Here is an 18,783-nt window from a genome sequence, read left to right as displayed (position 1 = left end):
TTAATTATGAGTTACTGTATAAGTATTTATTAGTTTTATTTTCTTACATTACAAATCCACTAATTTGAAAAATGTTGAAGTAACTGTATCATGACCAATAAGAAGCAACCGCTAGTTATGCCGGAGGGTGATTTTTTGTTCAAAGGTCCAATCTGATCTCAATAAATTTCACACGGTGACAGATTTGTGTGTCATTATCATTCAAAAATTGTTCATCAAGACTTGCAAATCATTATAATATTCTTTGTCGAGCACCCCCTTTAAAATCCCTGGTCCAAGGAAAAGGAACTCATCCTCCTCCCACTCCCACCTCATATTTTTTGACTTTCCAGACTCAAATCTAAAGCAAGAAAAAACAAAAGGTGAGGTAAACATTTGTCTCCATCAAAAAGCACTGCTCTTTCATTACATGGTGCCTTCCCCTGCCACTTTTTTTCTTTAGCATCCAACCGGAAAATAAAAATAGTACTCTCACTTCCCCCCTTTGTCTATGGCACAAGATGGTGTCTTAAAACTGTGTGATCCTATTTGCACCTGAAAAAAGTTGCAACCTTTTTTGTGAGTTTTTCTCTGACTCAGCAACATGGGTCATAGGCCACCAGAACAGCCACCATATTTTCTCTCAGAGCCAAACCCACCATTCCCACCCACTACTACTGTTCGATCTGATAGTTTCAGTTTGAACGATAGGGCCTTGAAGGTTAGTCCAAGCATCCTTCTGATCATCATAATTCTGGCTATTGTTTTCTTCATTTCTGGTTTGCTGCACCTTCTTGTTAGATTCCTGTGGAGACCCCAAACTAGAGAGCCTGATGAATTGGACAATGTCACCGCTCTCCAAGGCCAATTGCAGCAACTCTTTCACCTCCATGATGCTGGGGTTGACCAGTCCTTCATTGACACACTCCCTGTGTTCCTCTACAAGGCCATCATAGGGCTCAAGAAGTACCCTTTTGACTGTGCCGTTTGTTTGTGTGAGTTTGAGCCTGAGGACAAGCTAAGGTTGCTACCAAAATGTAGCCACGCTTTTCACATGGAGTGTATTGACACCTGGCTCTTGTCTCACTCTACTTGTCCTCTTTGTAGAGCCAGCTTGCTCCCTGATCAATTCTCTGCAACCAACGCATGTTCTCCTATTGTTCTTGTCCTTGAATCTGGGAGTAGTGAGAGCTCCAGGGAAATCGTTCCCGAAAGAGTGGGTGCTTCTGCTGCTGTTGGAAGGACTAGTTCGGTTATGACCACAGATTCTCGCCTTGGTTGCCGTGGAGATAGTGAATTTGGATCGACCCGTGTGGATTTGATGAAATCAGGTGAGTTGTTAAGTGAAATTCCTGATCCAACAGTGCCTAATGGTGTGGAAAAAGTTGTTACTGTGAAGCTGGGGAAGTTTAGAAGTGTGGATGGTGGAGGTGAAGGTGGGGAAGGGAGTAGTAGTAGTACTAGTACCAACAACGTGGATGCTAGAAGGTGTTTCTCTATGGGGTCTTTTGCTTATGTCATGGATGAGAGTTCTTCATTGCAAGTACCTATAAGAACTCCAATCAAGAAGCAATCAAGTAAGAAGAAGTCTGGTTTGCCTTTGACACCAGGGCACAGGCCTGCAATGTCAGAATGTGACTGTGAATCCAGAAGGGATTTCAAGTTTGCAGGGTTTGATGCAACAACTATTATAGTTGAGGATGATGCTGCTACTAGTACTGGGGCTACAACTTCAAGCACAACTTGTAATGGGAACAGTGCTGCTGCCATTGGAAGGAGCAGAAAGGAGAGCTTTTCTATATCAAAGATTTGGCTTAGGGGGAAGAAGGATAAGCCAAATTCTGTGGCGGATTCGTCTAGAAGGGCTGTTTCGTTTCGATTCCCGGCGAAGTCGAGTGTTGTTACTGCTGCTTCTGGTAGTGCTCATGATGATGATGATGATGACTTGAAGGGCAAGAATTGCAAGTTTGATACAAGGAGTACTATTTCTGAGATGGATATTGGGAAGTGGGAAAATGGAGGAGGGAGTGAGTTCGATTATGATGACGAAAACCAGAGTTGTTATAGTCTAGATTCTTCTCAAGCTAGGGCGCCATCTTTTGCTAGAAGGACTTTGCTTTGGCTCACAGGAGGAAGACAGAATAAGGTTGTTCACTCTGCTTCCAACCTCTAGTTTCTCTCTTTCTTTACCCCCTTTTTTCTTTGATCCATTTTTTTGCTTCCTTTATCTATAGTTCTGGAATCTAAATTTGTTTAAAATAGAATGTTAGTGGTAGAAAGGTGCAAGAGAGATGGAAAAGTGAGATGAGTTGGGAAATCTGAATACAGTGTTTCTGCTTTGAGTTTGTTGCTGTTCCATTGAATATGAGCCCACTACGTTGAGGGTAAAAAAATGCAGAAGAAAGATTTTTTTTTTTTTTTTGTTTCCTCCTCGGTGATTTCTCAGTCAAATATTTACGTTTCAGTTTTCACTTGATACTGCAATCTTGTAATATTTTGTAAATTTTCTCCAATTCTCTTAATCTTATTACCAGCAGATATATATGTTCTTGCAATAATGTGATAAATCATTCAAACTAAAATTGCTTTTGGTGGTGAATTCATTTGTTTTGGTTAAGTTTGGTGTTGAATTCTAATGTAAGGACATTAACCATTTCTAGTGATACATGACATGATCAACCGAAAGTCAAACATAGAAGCCCCCCCAGAACTGGATATTTTGTACACGATGCCAACTGTAAATAACTACTATAAATTGGTTCAACATATTTTCTATTATGGCTTTGGTCCTTTTTCCTTCAGGGTTGATTCCAAAATTACTTACCGAAAATCCAGTGCATGTTTTCACATGTGAAAATGTAATCAATTTAATTTTTCTAGCAAGTAGTAGGAAACTCTGCATCACTTATCCAAGAGGGAAGAAAATGACGTGGGGGGAAATAATGTCAACTTTAATAAAGGCCATGAATGTATCTTTATGGAAAAGGTGAGCAGTGAGCAGTGGTTTGGGTCCTGTATTAAATGCACATCTGGGACCTTATTTATATAACCTTCATAATGGGTGGAAATGAAAATTCAAATTCAAAAAATTGGAATGGTTCTCCAGAGTTTGGTCCTTGGTGGAGTTGAATTGGAAATGTTAGCAGAAATTAGCAGGCAAGGGAGTAGTGGATGCATGAAGGGGTTTGCATTTAATAGAAGAAGGAGTATTCAAAGTGGTCTAATAGTAACCCATTGATGGCTGATGTTAATACGGTCACGGGAACGGTTGGATGCCGCTGTCTGCTGTAATTTTTGCACCTAACCCTTCTCTCCACGTACCATCCTCTTTAATAAATATCAATAATACTTATCGACACAGGTGCCAGTGGGAAGAAACGAGTAAACAAATTTGAAATTGATTAGTGTTCCGACAATTATATTTTGGTCCTTAAGATTGATTAGTGTGCTTAGTTTATGAAACCAAACATATATCAAGATCCAACTTTATTTTTACTCCAATTTATAATAATCAAAGACAAGTATTAGGAGTTATAAGTTACAATAATTCACACCGTAAAACACCTATTTAAGCAATTCCACTAGACTATGTGATACATGTATTATGAATTGCGTCATCTTAAAGAAATAAAAACATTTTTTTAGGAAAAACAATTGGAATAATGAAGCAGATACAGTTTTAGAATATATATCTGGATTAAATTAACTGACATAAGTTTGAATGAACAACAATTTAGAAATTTAAATTTTAAAAGCTACTCTGATGGTCTGATATCACTTTTATTTGAAACTTGGTTTGAAGCGAAATATGAATTTTCTAATTTTGAATCCACATTTAAAGGAAATCGGTTGCAAGTATTTATGCTCAACGGAAGCAAACATGAATACAAACACACCTATAGAAATGGAAAATTACAAAAGTGAGTTTAACGTAACACAAATGCACGTTCAAGGTAACTGAATGGAAAACCAAATATAATCTTAGTTTTTAAATTGATTAATAATTGTTAAATTTAACGATTAAATTAATAATAACTTAATTGATTGCCCCATGATATTAATCTCATATACTAAAATAATTGACAATTATTAAAATATAATATGAAATTTACCTTTTTTAAAATTTTTAAGAACTAATCTAATGCATGAAGAAAACAAATTAAATAGCTTTGTGACACAAATTAGATCTCCCATTCTTGCCTCTACATTTTTTTTTCTTATAATTTACTTTAATTCTGATTTTGATCTTCATACTTTAAATTTGAATTTTTCCTTGGCTTTATAGTTTTATGCTATTTTAATTTATTTTAGCTTCAGTCCTTTCAATATATCGACATTCATCCCAAAAAATTATAATCCCAGTACAAGGGATCAAAATAACTTGTACAACATACGTTTTGGCATCTTCATAGTACAAGGGATAATTTTTTTTTTAATTATTGAACTTAAATATTGAAGTTTTAAAATTCAGTAATCCAAATCAAAAGTAACTTATAAGGATAAATTTATACTAGTATTTTAAATCTAAAAAAAGTGAGGCAACTTCTTAATGAGTATAAACTTGCCTATCCCTTTCAATTGTGATGCATGTTTAGGCTTATCGAAGGACCAATGATGATTATCTTTGCACTGCAATGCTGCATGATTGAGTTTAACTTTAGTCTTAGTTGATAAAGGGATATTATACGAAACATCAATGGCATTATCCGCAACTTCAAAGACGAGGAGCACAAGCAGATGGTGGCAATAAGTTGGATTGGACTTGCAATTACCAAGTCACAAATGGTGGTGTCGTACGCATAATGATAATTTTGTCCTTTCTCGTTCATTGCGTGGCCAGGAAAAACATATAATTTCAAAAGAAAGAAAAAAATCTCTTTGGTTGTTTTCCCAACCAAGTATTGCTGTGATTTAGCAATAGACTAGAAATCTATGATGAGATTATGACATGTGATCCGTGTCATACGTTCAGGGATTGTTTGTTTAAGTTTTTTTTAAAAAATTGAAATTACCTTTTTATTCAACAAAATTTATGATTATTATGTAATTTATAAAAAAATATATACTACTAAAAACAGTTGTTATAATAATATCTTTCAAAGTTGAAAATTTTACTTTATAATTTTAAAAAATGTAACACATAATTATTTTGTAAAAATTTTAAACAAGTGAATCCTAATATCTTTTTGGATTTAATATAAAGTTCTAATATTAAAATAAAGATAGCATTTTCTTTGCTTCAATTTATAGTAAATTCTGTCATTGAGATTTGAGAAGTCTCTCTTACTAGTAGTATTTTAAACTCATTACGCATTCAAACTATATATTGATCGAAAAAATAATTGTCAAAACCTTTAAATTTCTCTAGATGTCATAATAATCCTCTTCAATTTTTCCTACCCTAAAAACTGGTCATAATTTATTAAACTATAAATTGACAACATACCTAAAAATTAAAACTTAAAACATGTCCCATGTTTTTTTTTTCTGTGCTTTTGTCCCATGTTTCCTTTAGCAATCTTGGCATTTGTTATTTTTCCAAAATTGAGTAATTTACGCCTTGATCTGTGACGCGCGGTGCCAATTGTTGCTTCCTTTGAGCAATCCTTGTTTCAAAAAATTATATTATGAGCTTTTAAAAATGTATAACTATTAAAAGAAAAATACACTTGTACAATAAATTATACAACAAAATTAAAAAAAAAATGTAGAACAAAAGGTACAAGAATGATAAAATTTTGAATTTGAAATATATATATATATATATATCTTTTTTGAAAGGAAGAAAATTTGAAATATAAAAAGTGATATAGAGAGATAAACATAATATTATATAAATTATTTCATGTGTATTTTTTTATACATATTATTTCATGTGTATCACATCTCATATTAAAATTTTCCAATAACTGACATCAAAGCAACCAATAGTATAATTAGTTATATTTTTATTGTTCAACAAATATATTTGTTCTACAAAAATTTTGGTAAGGTACAGTTGATTTGATTTGACACTCACACAACACAAGTCAGTCTGATACCATCGAAATCGAACTTTCAAGCTCTGATCGATGTTAATAGGACATAAAAAACTTCCATAATTTTCTCACACAACTCACGTACAGTGGAAGCAGGAAGCACAGGAAGAGAATTCCATTCACTCACCATCTCATTCTTCATTGAGATATAACTGGGTAAAACTCATCACCTTTTTATAAGGAAAACACAAGTAAATATAAGAAAGCTGGGGCAGTTGACAACTATAGGCAACGCAAATGCATTTCACCCAGCAATAACAATTTTCTTTCAACATTCAATTACACAGTTTATGGCTTCTGCATGCACTTTCAAACAGATTCAACAGTACGACTTAGTATTGTAACAGCGCAGACGCCAAAAATTTAGTTGAGATAAGCTAGATTTAGAAATTTTATTGAAACATTGTCTCCCTTAAATAAAGTTTACGCCATTTCAAGCATTTTTTTCTAACTTACCGTATAAAATAAATCAATAACTTATAATTAATTAAAGTCTTTGTCGGTGTATTCTGGGAAGTGGGCCAAGCTAGCAAACAGTGGTATTTAACTGAAAGCTATGTTAATTCTCCATTTTTTTCATGAGTGGCTAACGTGTAGTTTTCTATTTGTCTTCCCTGTGTAATGAAACGTGGTCCATGTTACAGATATGGCTGTGATCTGTGAGCTTGTCTTAAGCATAGTGTCTGGGCTGAATCCTTCCTCCTTGTATGATTACATTGGTTACAGATACCATGTTTAATTTAGTTTCAACTTATTCTTTTAAATAATTTCTTAAAACATTGATAAAAAATAATTAATCACCTTTAAATAATTGAGGGTGAAGGGAATCAAGTGACGGATAATCTTGTTTTCTTTGCCTTTCCAAAATAAAAAGTGATAGATTGTCTTGTTAGATTTTGCCTATCTTTGCCGGATCAATTGAGGGTGTTTGATATTGTTTTATCCTTTGTTTTGAACGTTGTTATGACGGATGTTTCATCTATCTCTATAGCTTTTTTCCCCAGATTTTAGTGTTGTTTTTGGTAGTTTTCCCTTTTATTAAAAATAAATAAATAACAACTTCAAGGCAACTATTTAAGTAGGTGGCTTAAACAAATAGACTGATATTCTTTTTCTTATTGTTCGAACTTTTTGGTTGCCAGAGTAGATAGCTTAATTTAAGTGTTGTTCCTTGTAAAAGGAACGGTTGCTTGTGTATAAAAAAAATAATTTACAGCTTAAAAAAATTAATTTAATACAACTAAAAAAATGTAAATGAACAATTCAATTATTGAAATTGTGATTAATTATCACTTTGGATAAATAAAATTAAAAATAAGAATTCTTAAAATTATAATATGCCACACATTTTAGTTTAAAGTTATATACAACGTGTGTTTAAGTTACAGTAATTTAAGATGTTGTAAGTAATAAAATGAGGATAAATTCCTCTTAAAAGTAATGACGATAAATTATTAAATTCTAAATAGTAGTTATTTCTAAAGACTAAAGTGACAGTAATTTCAGATATTATAAGGAAAAATTGTATTTTTAAACATAATGTTTTCAGATTGGGGGATTGCTATGGAGTATGGACAATCGGAAGAGTGGTCTGAGTTTTCAGGTCCAAAATCAATAATGGGTCTACGATAAGTATGGCCTTCGAGGTTGGACTTTTCAGCGTTACGTTTTTGAGAGAATCGGGTATAACATGCGTAAATGCTTGTTGGGGTAACATGGTTGGGCCTTGGGTTAAGTGGCCCGTCAGCGTCTTAAACAACGGGCCGTAATAGGTTTATATTTATAAGAAATTTATGAATTTTACTTTACATTGATTGTCTGTTAGTAATCGACTTATTTTAACTTACTGTTAAATTTAATAAAGAATTGACTTTTATATATTAAAGTAAAATTAAAAGGTGAAATGATTCTAAAAAGCTATTTGAATGATATTTTTATTATATTATAATTTAAAAGATAATAATGAAAATAAGAGATAAAATAAATATATGATTAAACGAATGGTTGCTTCAAGTGATGATAGATGTTGAATCTTAATTCTTGAATAATAATAATAATAATAATAAAAACTACTAAGAAGGAGTCTCAAAGAACGATGAGAAACACTCCTTACAATTTAAATTTAGTATATTTATAGGAAAAAAATATAGAGTGAGGAAGAAACAAACATGGAAAGGATATAGATTATAGAATACAGAGGCACCGACGTAGCGACGGTCAAGGTCCACAATCCACAATCCGCAACCGAATAACCCACTACCCACAGATTTCTCTCTCTCTCTCTCTGTTGGATTGGATCCTAATATCTGTGTTCCACTTTCAGAGGTTGCTCCTTCATTCACGCCCTTGCTCTCTTCAAATCTATTTTCTTCCTCTGCTCTATCTATCTCTTGTTATTTTTCCCTCTCACGCCAATCACCATGCCTTCTCCTTCAGATCACCACCGCCCCCAACCAAAACCTAATCCCAACCTCCTTTCTCTGTTCCTCAAACCAATCATCATGCTCCTTCTCACCTCCCTCTTCTTCCTCTTCCTCGGCTTCGCTGCCTTCCTCCTCCTCAACCTCTTCCTCCTCGGCGGCGCCTTCCACCGCCTTCGCTTCCGCCCCTCCGTTACCACCGCACCCACCTCCTCCAACGGCCTCCCCCCTCGCGAAATCAACAAGCTCCCCCGCTTTCGTGTCGCCAATGGATCCGAGACCCGACCCGACTCCAATTGCGTCGTCTGCCTGGACGCATTCCATAACGCCCAATGGTGCCGAAAGCTTGCTGCGTGCGGGCACGTGTTTCACCGCAGGTGCGTCGACACGTGGCTCCTTAAGGTCGCCGCATGCCCCACGTGCCGCACACCCGTGGGATTCAATGCCGGTGCTACGGTACATGACCCGCCTCAGCGGTCTGACCATTTGCATACCTGCGGAACTGACTCCAATGCTCTCACCACCCTTTTATAGCTTGTAAGTTTTCGTTTTTAAGCCTTTCCCAAACCATGTAAGGATATCAAGTAATTGTTTTTTTAATCTATGTATATGAATTGTAGCAATAGTTTTTTCTCCCATTTCGACGACTATTGGGAAGAAATGAACCAACTTAATTCACGAATGTTTTGGTAAGTTTTTACTTTTAAGAAGAGGAGAATGCCTTGAAATCTATCTCTTTTGTTCTGATCACCCTCACCTTCGTGCCACTTGCTTGTGGTTGTGTAATTACAGTTTTTTTTGTGTGTGTGTGTGTGTGTGGAAAGTTTCGTCGTTGTTATTGATTAGTTCCTTCTTGAGCTTAGTTTATCAGTCTTGATATTCTTAACTAATAATTTGATAGTCGACCTGACTAATCAATCATCTTTGGTAATTGGCTAAAAAAAATTGGGTAGTAAATTGTTTAGTTCATGATGGATGGAAGATAGGTTTGATTTAAAGGAGAAAACAAAGGGTGGGAATAACGTAATCCTCCTTGAGTAATACATCTTGTCCTCGCATGATGCAAGCCGAGTGTAGGAATAAATGATCATGTAAAGTGATTGGCAGAGATATACAAAGAAATAGTTCCTCTGATAAGACACGCGGTGAAATTTGTAATGTGCTTTAAACCATTAAGAAAGTTATTGTAGGCCTTAAAAAGCAGGAGTATCGTGCGAAATTTTATTAAACTATAGGGGATATAGGTGTGATTTTCCCTACAATTTTGAAGCGGAATGGATGGGGCATGTGATGGATTCGTGATTTTGGTGACAATGGAAACTTTATTTACTTAGCGACCACAACAATGCAATTATTGGTATGGTATGTTACACAGCTGAGAATCATCCTTTGATCTCTGGATGTGACCCATTGGCTGGCTTGAGGAGGTGATTCTAGGTCTTCTTTCTTGCTTCATTATTTTGGTTGGCTGGCGATTGTGTGTGTGAATATATATAGTTTTCACCCTATATATCATTAAAAGGTTTTACTTTATTTTCTACAGTTTGTTTCTCTTGTATACTTTATAGATGCAAGGTGATGCTTGTATACATAAAACATTTTTGGTTGGAGTATTATTATGATGGAGCAAGTCCTGCGGTACTTGAAGTACCGTTACCATTGTTCATCTTATATTACTTGCGGGATAAATTTTCCCTAGAGTTTTAAGCCGAATGTTTCTTACTACTTACTAGTTGGTTAAATTGCAAAGCTACCAATTTACCATCCCTGCTCCCCCACCGGAAAAAAAAAAGACAAAACAAACTTGTGTTTTTTGTGGTCGGTATTCATTCCATGGAATTTATTCCTAACTGTTTTTGTTAGTCTGTTTTATAGTAAAACGGTATTCATTAATAATAGTTGTGAATGCTTATTCACAAGTATTCCTTTGCGTTGGCGCTTTCCTTGTTTTATGAACACAAACATTACTTGTACAGACCCTCACAGGCACCATTTATTCTTATCAAGAAAAGAGAAAATAAATACTAAATAGAATGATGAAGAGTGGCAGATGAATGTTGTTTTTTCTACTCGATTGATTGTACTTTTAAATTCTTTATATATATATATATATATATATATATATAATTAAATTCTTTTATCCTAGACTTTGTGATTTTATTATTTCGAGGTTTTTGAAGTCAACTGAAACACGTCAACCTCTTGTTATCCATATGCTTCAAACAGCCAGATCTATGTGGTGTGCTTAGGTTCATTGACCCCTAGTTAGCTTGCAAGTGAACCAATCGATGAGGTCAAAGGAATCAAACTCTTACGAATAAAAAAAGGCTATAAGCTTATTTTTTAAAAAATAAGTGGAGAAGTAAAAACTTATTTAATCTAACAGGATAAATTTGAAAGTATTTAAAATGCTATTGAAGATAAATTATTAAAATAAGTAATTTATGTAATAGTATATTAAAAGGGGGAATAGAGGAAGGAAGCATGAAAATGACGGAATCAGGGGGCGTGTCTGGGTGGTGGTGTGATTCCCTTACCCCATTGAAGGTGATAGTGGAGTCGCTAAGGATTATGGCGTGGAACAAAGTGATGTTCGCATCCATCATGGTCCTCACCACCCTCCCTCTGTCCACCCTGCTAATCTCCCAATCCATCTACACCCACCCCCTCACATCCCAAATCCAGCACCTCGAGGCCCTCGCACGCTTCACCTCCACACGCTTCGAGTCCCGCCACGTCTGGCAAGAATCCCGCCACGAAGCCCTCTCCCTCCTCCGCATCAAGGCCCTCTTCTCCCTCCCCTCCTACCTCCTCTCCCTCGCCGCCGCCCTCGCAGCCGTCCACTCTACCCTCCTCTCCCTCCACACCACCCCCTCCCTCCACTCCGCCGCCGCCGCCTTCCGCCTCCACTCCGCGCGCCTCCTCGCCACCACCATCTTCGTCTACGCCATCCTCTTCGCCTTCTCCCCCCTCCCGCGCTTCCTCGCCTTCCTCTCCCCCTCCCCCGCCACCAGGCTCCTCCTACTCGCCTCCGCCTCCGCCCTCGAGGTCTACCTCATGGCCGTCATGAGCGTCGCCCTCGTCGTCTCCGTCGCCGAAGAGAGGTTCGGCTGGGATGCCATTCGGGTTGGATCCGCTCTCATGGAGGGAAGCCGGGTCCGTGGTTGGGTCCTGTCGGGCCTGTTCGTTTTAGGTTCGAGCCTGATCGGGTCAAAGCTGGAACACTTGATGGACGGTCAGGATTCGATCGCGGTTAAGGATAAAGCGGGTCTGATAGTTTCTTACGGATTGTTAGTGCTGTGGAGTTACGTTGTTATCACTGTCTTTTACTGTGACTGTAGAAAACGCCATCCAATTAGGGAACCCCAACCAGATGATGATGACCACCCACAACAACAACTCTCTGTAATATAATATAATGTAATTCAACCTCATGATCACCTTCTTCCAACTTTAGTTTTTGTATTTACAGTTTTTCACTATCTATGATCAAGAAAGATAACAAAAATAATTAAATGTCTTTTACTGGAATTTTACCTAGAAGAAGTTTCGCGCAAAATTATTCATAATCCATGTGTCTCCTTTACTGTATTAGTTAATTTATTCCGTTTCTTTATTGATTTATCTCTTTTAAGTAATCTTCAAAATTAGTAATGGAGATAGTGGAAGGAATCAATAGTAAATGGAGGAAGTTTCTTTTCATCTTAAAAGGCAGATAAGGAGGAAGAATAACGTTTCTGCTAGATGCACCAATAAATAAGTAACCGATGCGTACAAACTTGACAAATTCTTTGGTAGGGTTGGAGGAGCAATCATCCACATATACAAGTGCCATTTTGAAAGTGAGAAAATGTAGATTAAGTTTTTTTAATGGATTGTGTAATTGTGGTATTGTTTTAATAAAATATGGAGCCAAATTTAAGTATATTTAACGTGTTTTAAAAAAATAATAATATAAATAATTAAGAAGTTTATTTAAATTTTATACTTTCAAAAATGAAAACATGATTTGATGATAATGACTTGAACTCAATCCCAGACACCCTTGCACAAGGGTACCATATGATATGAGAATTCAGAACGGAGAAAAAAGGGTACCTTATGATTGGGAAACAGGCTAATTATCGCTAAACTTCAAATGAGCCAACTCGGATTATAGAGATCTATTCTAATCTAAATCTCATCAGTTCAGATATTATTGGAATGAAATATTTGTATTTATTTTAAAAATAAATTTAACAATGGATTATAATTAGATATTTTATACTGATCTCAAATTCATTTTTTTATAAAAATATTAACGCAGGTAAGATAACATTCTTAAAATTTAAACTCAAATTATATACTTCATTCGGGTCAACTTGTTAACTTATTCAAAATGGAATCAAGACTATGAAGGTAAAGAAGTATGAAAGTAGCTGGAAAAACCAGATTTAAGATTTGTGTAAAATTAATTTACGTCGTCAGTTAGTGCATAATTAATTTTCTATTTTCAATAGTAGAAGCTATACTAAAATCAATCTATTATTTACGGGAAAAAAAATCTATGATTAAAGGTTCAACCAGTTAAAATTATCTCACTCGGTATATTTTTGTAAAATATAAAATCAATTCATTTAACTATTGAATTGAAAAATTTTATAAACTAAATAAGTTTATAAATTTTAACGAAAATTAAAATTAATTGATATCTTATTACAGTATGAAATAAAAATAAACAATTTTTTAATATAAGTTATCAATAAAATATTTCTATGAAATTATGAAAATGGGAAAATATTTTTGTAAAAACAAATATTAAAAATGAAAGTGGAATTTTATTTTTTGTTTTTACAAAGATTTTTATATCTTTTATAATTCGATAGAAAAATATTTAAAAGCAAATATATATTTTAAAAGGTGTATATTAGTTTAAGTTGGGAAGTGAGAAGAGGATAAAGAGGTGTAGCAATTACGGGAGGGCAATGCAATGGCCACCATTCTACCGCCAAGCAACGCTCAGTTTGTTTCCTTCAACGCTCGCCACCGCTCTTCCTCTCCCACTCTCCCAAGGTAAGTTCACTTCTTTTCCTCATTTCATACTCTTCCCCAACCATAACAGATTTCGTGTTTCTTTCTCTCTCCTCTCTTTTGTATTGTGCCTCAAATTTATGCTTATATCGAACCTTTGAAATTCTAATTTATGCGTTGACTTTATGTTCGGGAACGGGGGCTTCTCCAACAATTATCTTACTTGCTTCCATTTAGGGCAAGCAGGTTATGAAAATAATTTTTTAACCCTATCAAAACTGTTTGAAATTGCTATGATTTTCCAAGTCTTCAATTTTCCAGAGTGCTATTTGCATAGGTTTCACAACAAGGATTTTGAGGATCGCAACTGCAAACCGACTTAGGGATTTCATTATCTTAATAAGTAACATAGCATTTATGTGATATGGATAAAAAAAAAAATCATGCAGAGGGGTGCTGGTTGAGTTCAGTATTGACCTATTCTATTCTAATATGTAATTGATGGATTTTCTCCATGTTTGGAGGAGAATCTGCACAACAAACCTGTGGGATAAGAACTTTTTTTCTCATTGATGTTTAATGAGATTATACTCCTTGTTTTAGGTGGGGATGGAGAAAAGAGCAAGACGCAAGCATAGTTGCCAATAGAACCCGAGGTCAAGCATTTCAAGTCCTGGTAAATCCTAATTACTAATTATGCATCAAGTGAAGATTTCCTTGTTTCTAGTGTGTTGTTAATTTGTCGGTTGAAAATAACTTATATAACTATTGAGAGGGGATGTTTCTTTTTTTATTTTGAATTATGAAATATCGTTGGGAACTTTCAAGTTATCGGGATGATCTTCTCTAATGGTTATCAGTTTGTGTTGCTTTCATGCATTTCACATATATACTATCTTCTATGGTTCTATCTTATGGTCAACAGTCTACACATGTACTGACATAAGACTACAAACGCAGCGGTAGTAAATTGTAAATTCAACGAGGATAGCAGGGTATGGAAAAAAGGTAGAAAGTCTTATCACTGTGAGGAATGGCATGTTTGTGAAATCTGTGGGAGTTATAGATATAAAAAAATTAATAAGACTAAATATACTGAAGGAAAACCTACATTGTATATACAAAATAGTCTACATAGAATCCAGTATAATGGACTGTGATTTCTTACTATACCTGAATCCTGATTACCTAATGTATGCTAAATATAATTTCTTCATGTAGAGGAATTAACTATAAAACCTTTTTGTCATGTTGAAAACATTTCTAAATCTTAATAAGATATAATTACTTGCTGTGACAATATCTGATGTCTCAATGTTGTTTTATAAAAATCATAATTATATCCAGTTGCATGTTAATTGAAATCTGGCTTCATTGCTGCCTTCTAGCCTTCTATGTGAAATAAGGGATGCTATCTTCTTGTGGCATAATATTTTATGAATTTCAATAAACTCTTGCTAAAACATTGTTTCTTTTGAATATTTAGCTTGTTGATAAATCATGTGTTTCCATGTTTTCCTGGGTTACATTTCTTTTTTGCTCCTTCTGTGTAAAATTACGCCTTCTCTATTTGACATTTTAGTTTTTATCCATTTAATTAGGTCTATAAATTTTATAATTTATATTAAAAATTATACAGGTAGCTTCAGGAAAGGAAGGTTCAAAAGATGATGTGGTCATGGTTGATCCTGTGGAAGCCAAGAGATTGGCTGCCAAACAAATGGAAAAAATTAAAGCAAAAGAGAAACTCAAGGTGAAAGCAGTCTTATGTTTGAATTTGAATCACATATTTGGGGTTATTGTCTTTTATTATAGAAGTATACAAGAAGTTTGAAAGTCATTGTCCTTCCCCGAATCCCTGTAATTGTCAGTCAGGACAGAAGCAAACTGAGCATACTCTAATGAAACCCTGTTCCTCAATTAACTAAAAATTTGGCCAACTTAATGTTGTGACTGCAGAGAAGACGCCAAATTGAGGCAATTAACGGAGCATGGGCAATGATTGGTCTCACGGCTGGCCTAGTTATTGAAGGCCAAACTGGGAAAAGTATTCTGACTCAGGTGAAATTTGGAAATGCTTCTTTTTACATGTTCTTGTGACATACACATGAAACTACATGAGCTCAAATAAACACATGGACATACGTGAGGGCTTTCTAAAATACGTACACCTAATGGAAAGTATAAGGCTCTTATAAACTGAGTTTGTCTCTAATATGAGCAAGTAAGGGTGTATCCATATCTGATTCAGTTCAAGTGCATCATGATTCTAACATACTAAAATTCAAGGGTGGATACACCTTTGCTTTCCAAAAGACAAAACTTGGATAAAAAATCTCACATCTTCATCATTAACTTCTCAAATCAAACAATAACATGTGGACATTTTTTGCAACATTAAATAGTTTACATTTAACAAAATGTTTTGGAATTTTAGAAAAATGCCCACATGTTAATGTTTCATTTGTGAACTTGAGGCCTAGGATATAAGAAGCTTGATCGAAGTTGTATCCTTTTTCAGATGGGAGATTTTGATATATGGATTTTATTACATTCATTTGACTGAACAATTCCTGTTTGTTATTTTGATGTGTAAACATTTTTTTTCCCCAGCTGCAAGACTACTTGGGTACAATTGTTAGTTTCTTTGTGCGGTAGACTTCTTCCAAAAGGTCCATGGATACATATTAAGGACTCCAGATTCTTTCTCACATTCTTTGTACTTTATATTTGTTAAAAGTATACCTGCGAGGTTTTTCTTCACATACCAAGCCATACAATTTTCACTTCTCAATTTTCGTCGTTACCTGGTAATGCTACATATGTAACATAAATAATTGAGCTGCAAGCCAATTTATGTTGTATGATATGGATGTTTGTGTACTGAATTGTTTTGCACTGGTCTTCTAGCATTTATTGTTAAAGTCTGGACACATTTTCTTTCCTTTCTCAGGAGACTAATTTAGTTCATAAAGGGTTGCTAGTCTTGGTGATAGCAAGGGCACAATTCCCTTGTATGGTCGCAAAACTAATTAAAATAAAGTCAAGTGCTTCCAGTTTTAGTTATGTCAGATGGTGACCCCATAACTACCAAAACTCCATAAGTGTTTTTTGGTTTGTATAAGAAGCTGACTATAATCAACATATTAGGATCAACCCCTATTCTACCGGCTGCACAAAAAGGCTATAGAATGGTGCATGTAATGTTTTGAATTCTCAATTTTGAAACAAGGTATTGCAAAGGGTATATATTCTTATATGCTATATGATTGTCTATCTATATGTAAGATTTTCTATTGAGCTAGGATATGACTTGGTAGTTATAGATCCAGGCAGGGCCATAATATGCTAGTGCAGCACTACATAGTTTTTCTCTGCAACTTTTACTAAATAATAAGATGAAAGGCAATATGCTATTCTTTGAGCAAGCGTGAACGAGGATTTTTCAATGAATTGCCAGTTATACATCGGGCAGAACCATACTATACTGCTTTCAGAAAGACTTTAGAATGAGTTTAATGGCTTTTAGATTTGAAAATCTTAGGATGCGCAAAAAGTATTCACGTTTGCTCCCATTGAAGTGAACAGTGATGCATTAAAGGGGGTAAGAGAGGGAGATATTTATGATCTAGTTTTGTAAGGTTTGTAGGAGAAAATTTCTCTGCAGAAGCAACCGAATTTAGTAGTCTTCTTTGCGGTGTTCTTTGATGTGTATTTTACACACTATACCCACAATTAGCTAAAAGATTTCTTTCTCAATTATTTCCAACTACCTTTCCCTTATATCTATATGAAATACTTGAACTTTCTGGTATATCATTTTTTTTTATCTTCATCTCTAAATTGAACTTCAAAACTTTAAATTTGACCACTGCATATCATGTATAATGCGTAAACTAAAATACTAATATGCGTGCGCGTTTGTGGATGTGTCACTTAACAAGATGGTATTTCAAAACTCTAAATCTGAACCACTAAATATAAGCATTAGCATTAAATTTAAACTGGAGCTCCCAAAAACAGGCATTCATAAAGCACAGGTAAATCTATCCGAAAGAACTGATAAATTTTGCCACAACACTTGGGTGTGAGAGTTTTTTAGGTATTAATCTGCAGTAATATTGCGCGGTAGTACATTGTTTTTTTTTTTACGCCCAATTGGCCTAGAACTGTCCAAATTTCAACACGCCCAACCCTTCAAACACAAAGGAGCCCATTCAGTTCTGGTGTTGGTACTTCAGTGACACGATTTTAGACGACGTATTGGTGTACTGGACTACTAGGCCATTAGCATGTTAATCACTGTTAAAGAAAAAATAACTCTAAATAATAGGAAGATTTTTGGAGAAATTTATTCATAATTTAATATTATACTAATTCATAATAACTTTATTGCAAAAAGTTTTATACCAAAAAATGCTGCTTTTTAAAGAAGAAATCACGAAGAATTCAAGATTTTGTTCCTTCTTGTTTGTTTTGTTCCAAACCTCGAAATATTTCCTCCACTAAGATAATTATTTAGTTTTAAATTTTAAACAGTTGGGTCCCTTTCAGACAAAAATCCGCGTCATAGATAAGAATGCAATGTCATCATAATAATCCGAACACCGTATGTTATTAAGTCTGTTCTCGGAACTGGAAATAACGAGGAAAATGTCCACCAAGGCCATGGAAAGTTGCTAGTTTTGCTCTAGAAAGTTAGTCAAAGTAAACAAAGCATTTTTAAGTTCTCAAAGCATAATATTAAGCTATGTTGTATTAGATTGTGTTCAGCAAACTAGACCCAGAATCATATATATTATTATGAAGTAAGTATCTTTATTTATATATATTTTTTATCCACAAATATTAGTTATTAATCGTTAGTTTTTGTATTAACCGAAGAATTGAATTTAGAATTTTTTTCTTTCTTTCATTCTTCATTTATCATCCAACCAATTTTATAATTCTTTTTTATCTATGTATTTTAAATAAAACATGCAAGGTGTCACTCAACACTTGATTATACTTTTCTAAAGTTCACGATCATGACACAAATTAGCATGGATGGTATTTTTAGAAGAGAATAGACTATACACATTGTGTAATCTTAATTTCATAATGATGGGAATAAGCGAGAATTTTCTCAGGCTAGGTAGATGTAGAATATAGTTGAAAAATGACAAACATTAAGAAAAAAGAAGAAAAACAGAGCTCGTTGTTGAATCCGAGGGTCAACAAAAGAAGCAGCTTCCTAGGAAAGAGGCATTGCTCAATTAAAACCAATAAGGATAAGGATATCGATGGACATAAAGCAGCTAATGAACACCCAAAACTTGGAAAAGTGGTGCAAGATC

At 34.7% G+C, this 18,783-nt stretch overlaps 4 protein-coding genes across 7 annotated transcripts; all 4 read left to right on the top strand.

Annotated features, from left to right (window-relative positions):
- Positions 1-204: 204 nt before the first annotated feature.
- On the top strand, positions 205-2,546 carry LOC100812651 (RING-H2 finger protein ATL13). Its single transcript, XM_003549462.5, has one exon. The coding sequence runs from the start codon at positions 584-586 to the stop codon at positions 2,150-2,152; it is 1,569 nt and encodes a 522-aa protein (XP_003549510.1). The 5' UTR covers positions 205-583; the 3' UTR covers positions 2,153-2,546.
- Positions 2,547-8,170: 5,624 nt separating this feature from the next.
- On the top strand, positions 8,171-11,968 carry LOC102664895 (RING-H2 finger protein ATL56). 4 transcript variants are annotated; one of them, XM_041011072.1, is made up of 2 exons: positions 8,171-8,974; positions 9,981-11,968. In XM_041011072.1, exon 1 carries the CDS (start codon positions 8,438-8,440, stop codon positions 8,969-8,971), a length of 534 nt encoding a protein of 177 aa, XP_040867006.1. In that variant the 5' UTR covers positions 8,171-8,437; the 3' UTR covers positions 8,972-8,974; positions 9,981-11,968. The 4 variants fall into 4 exon arrangements, with proteins under 4 accessions (XP_040867006.1, XP_040867005.1, XP_040867004.1 ...); XM_041011071.1 differs by lacking the exon at positions 9,981-11,968 and adding an exon at positions 9,708-9,970; XM_041011070.1 differs by lacking the exon at positions 9,981-11,968 and adding an exon at positions 9,682-9,970.
- On the top strand, positions 10,922-11,968 carry LOC100811571 (uncharacterized). The gene has a single exon (XM_003549460.5). It carries the CDS (start codon positions 10,922-10,924, stop codon positions 11,849-11,851), a length of 930 nt encoding a protein of 309 aa, XP_003549508.2. The 3' UTR covers positions 11,852-11,968.
- A 1,365-nt stretch (positions 11,969-13,333) lies between these two features.
- Positions 13,334-16,335, top strand: LOC100811033 (uncharacterized). Its single transcript, XM_003549459.4, has 5 exons — positions 13,334-13,489; positions 14,051-14,123; positions 15,087-15,200; positions 15,407-15,508; positions 16,061-16,335. Exons 1-5 carry the CDS (start codon positions 13,407-13,409, stop codon positions 16,103-16,105), a joined length of 417 nt encoding a protein of 138 aa, XP_003549507.1. The 5' UTR covers positions 13,334-13,406; the 3' UTR covers positions 16,106-16,335.
- Positions 16,336-18,783: the final 2,448 nt, after the last annotated feature.

Source organism: Glycine max, chromosome 17 (genome assembly GCF_000004515.6).
Source record: "Glycine max cultivar Williams 82 chromosome 17, Glycine_max_v4.0, whole genome shotgun sequence".
Taxonomy (NCBI): Eukaryota; Viridiplantae; Streptophyta; class Magnoliopsida; order Fabales; family Fabaceae; genus Glycine; species Glycine max.
The sequence above is the reverse complement of the archived record's forward strand: the minus strand, read 5'-3'. Positions and strand labels throughout refer to the sequence as shown.

Bases quoted from the DNA above. Each gene is read 5' to 3' on its own strand.
- LOC102664895 (XM_041011072.1), top strand. From the start codon at position 8,438: ATGCCTTCTCCTTCAGATCACCACCGCCCCCAACCAAAACCTAATCCC.
- LOC100812651 (XM_003549462.5), top strand. From the start codon at position 584: ATGGGTCATAGGCCACCAGAACAGCCACCATATTTTCTCTCAGAGCCA.
- LOC100811033 (XM_003549459.4), top strand. From the start codon at position 13,407: ATGGCCACCATTCTACCGCCAAGCAACGCTCAGTTTGTTTCCTTCAAC. The intron at 15,201-15,406 runs GTGAAAGCAGTC...TTGTGACTGCAG, and splicing joins AAGCAAAAGAGAAACTCAAG to AGAAGACGCCAAATTGAGGC. The intron at 15,509-16,060 runs GTGAAATTTGGA...TTTTTTCCCCAG, and splicing joins GGAAAAGTATTCTGACTCAG to CTGCAAGACTACTTGGGTAC.
- LOC100811571 (XM_003549460.5), top strand. From the start codon at position 10,922: ATGAAAATGACGGAATCAGGGGGCGTGTCTGGGTGGTGGTGTGATTCC.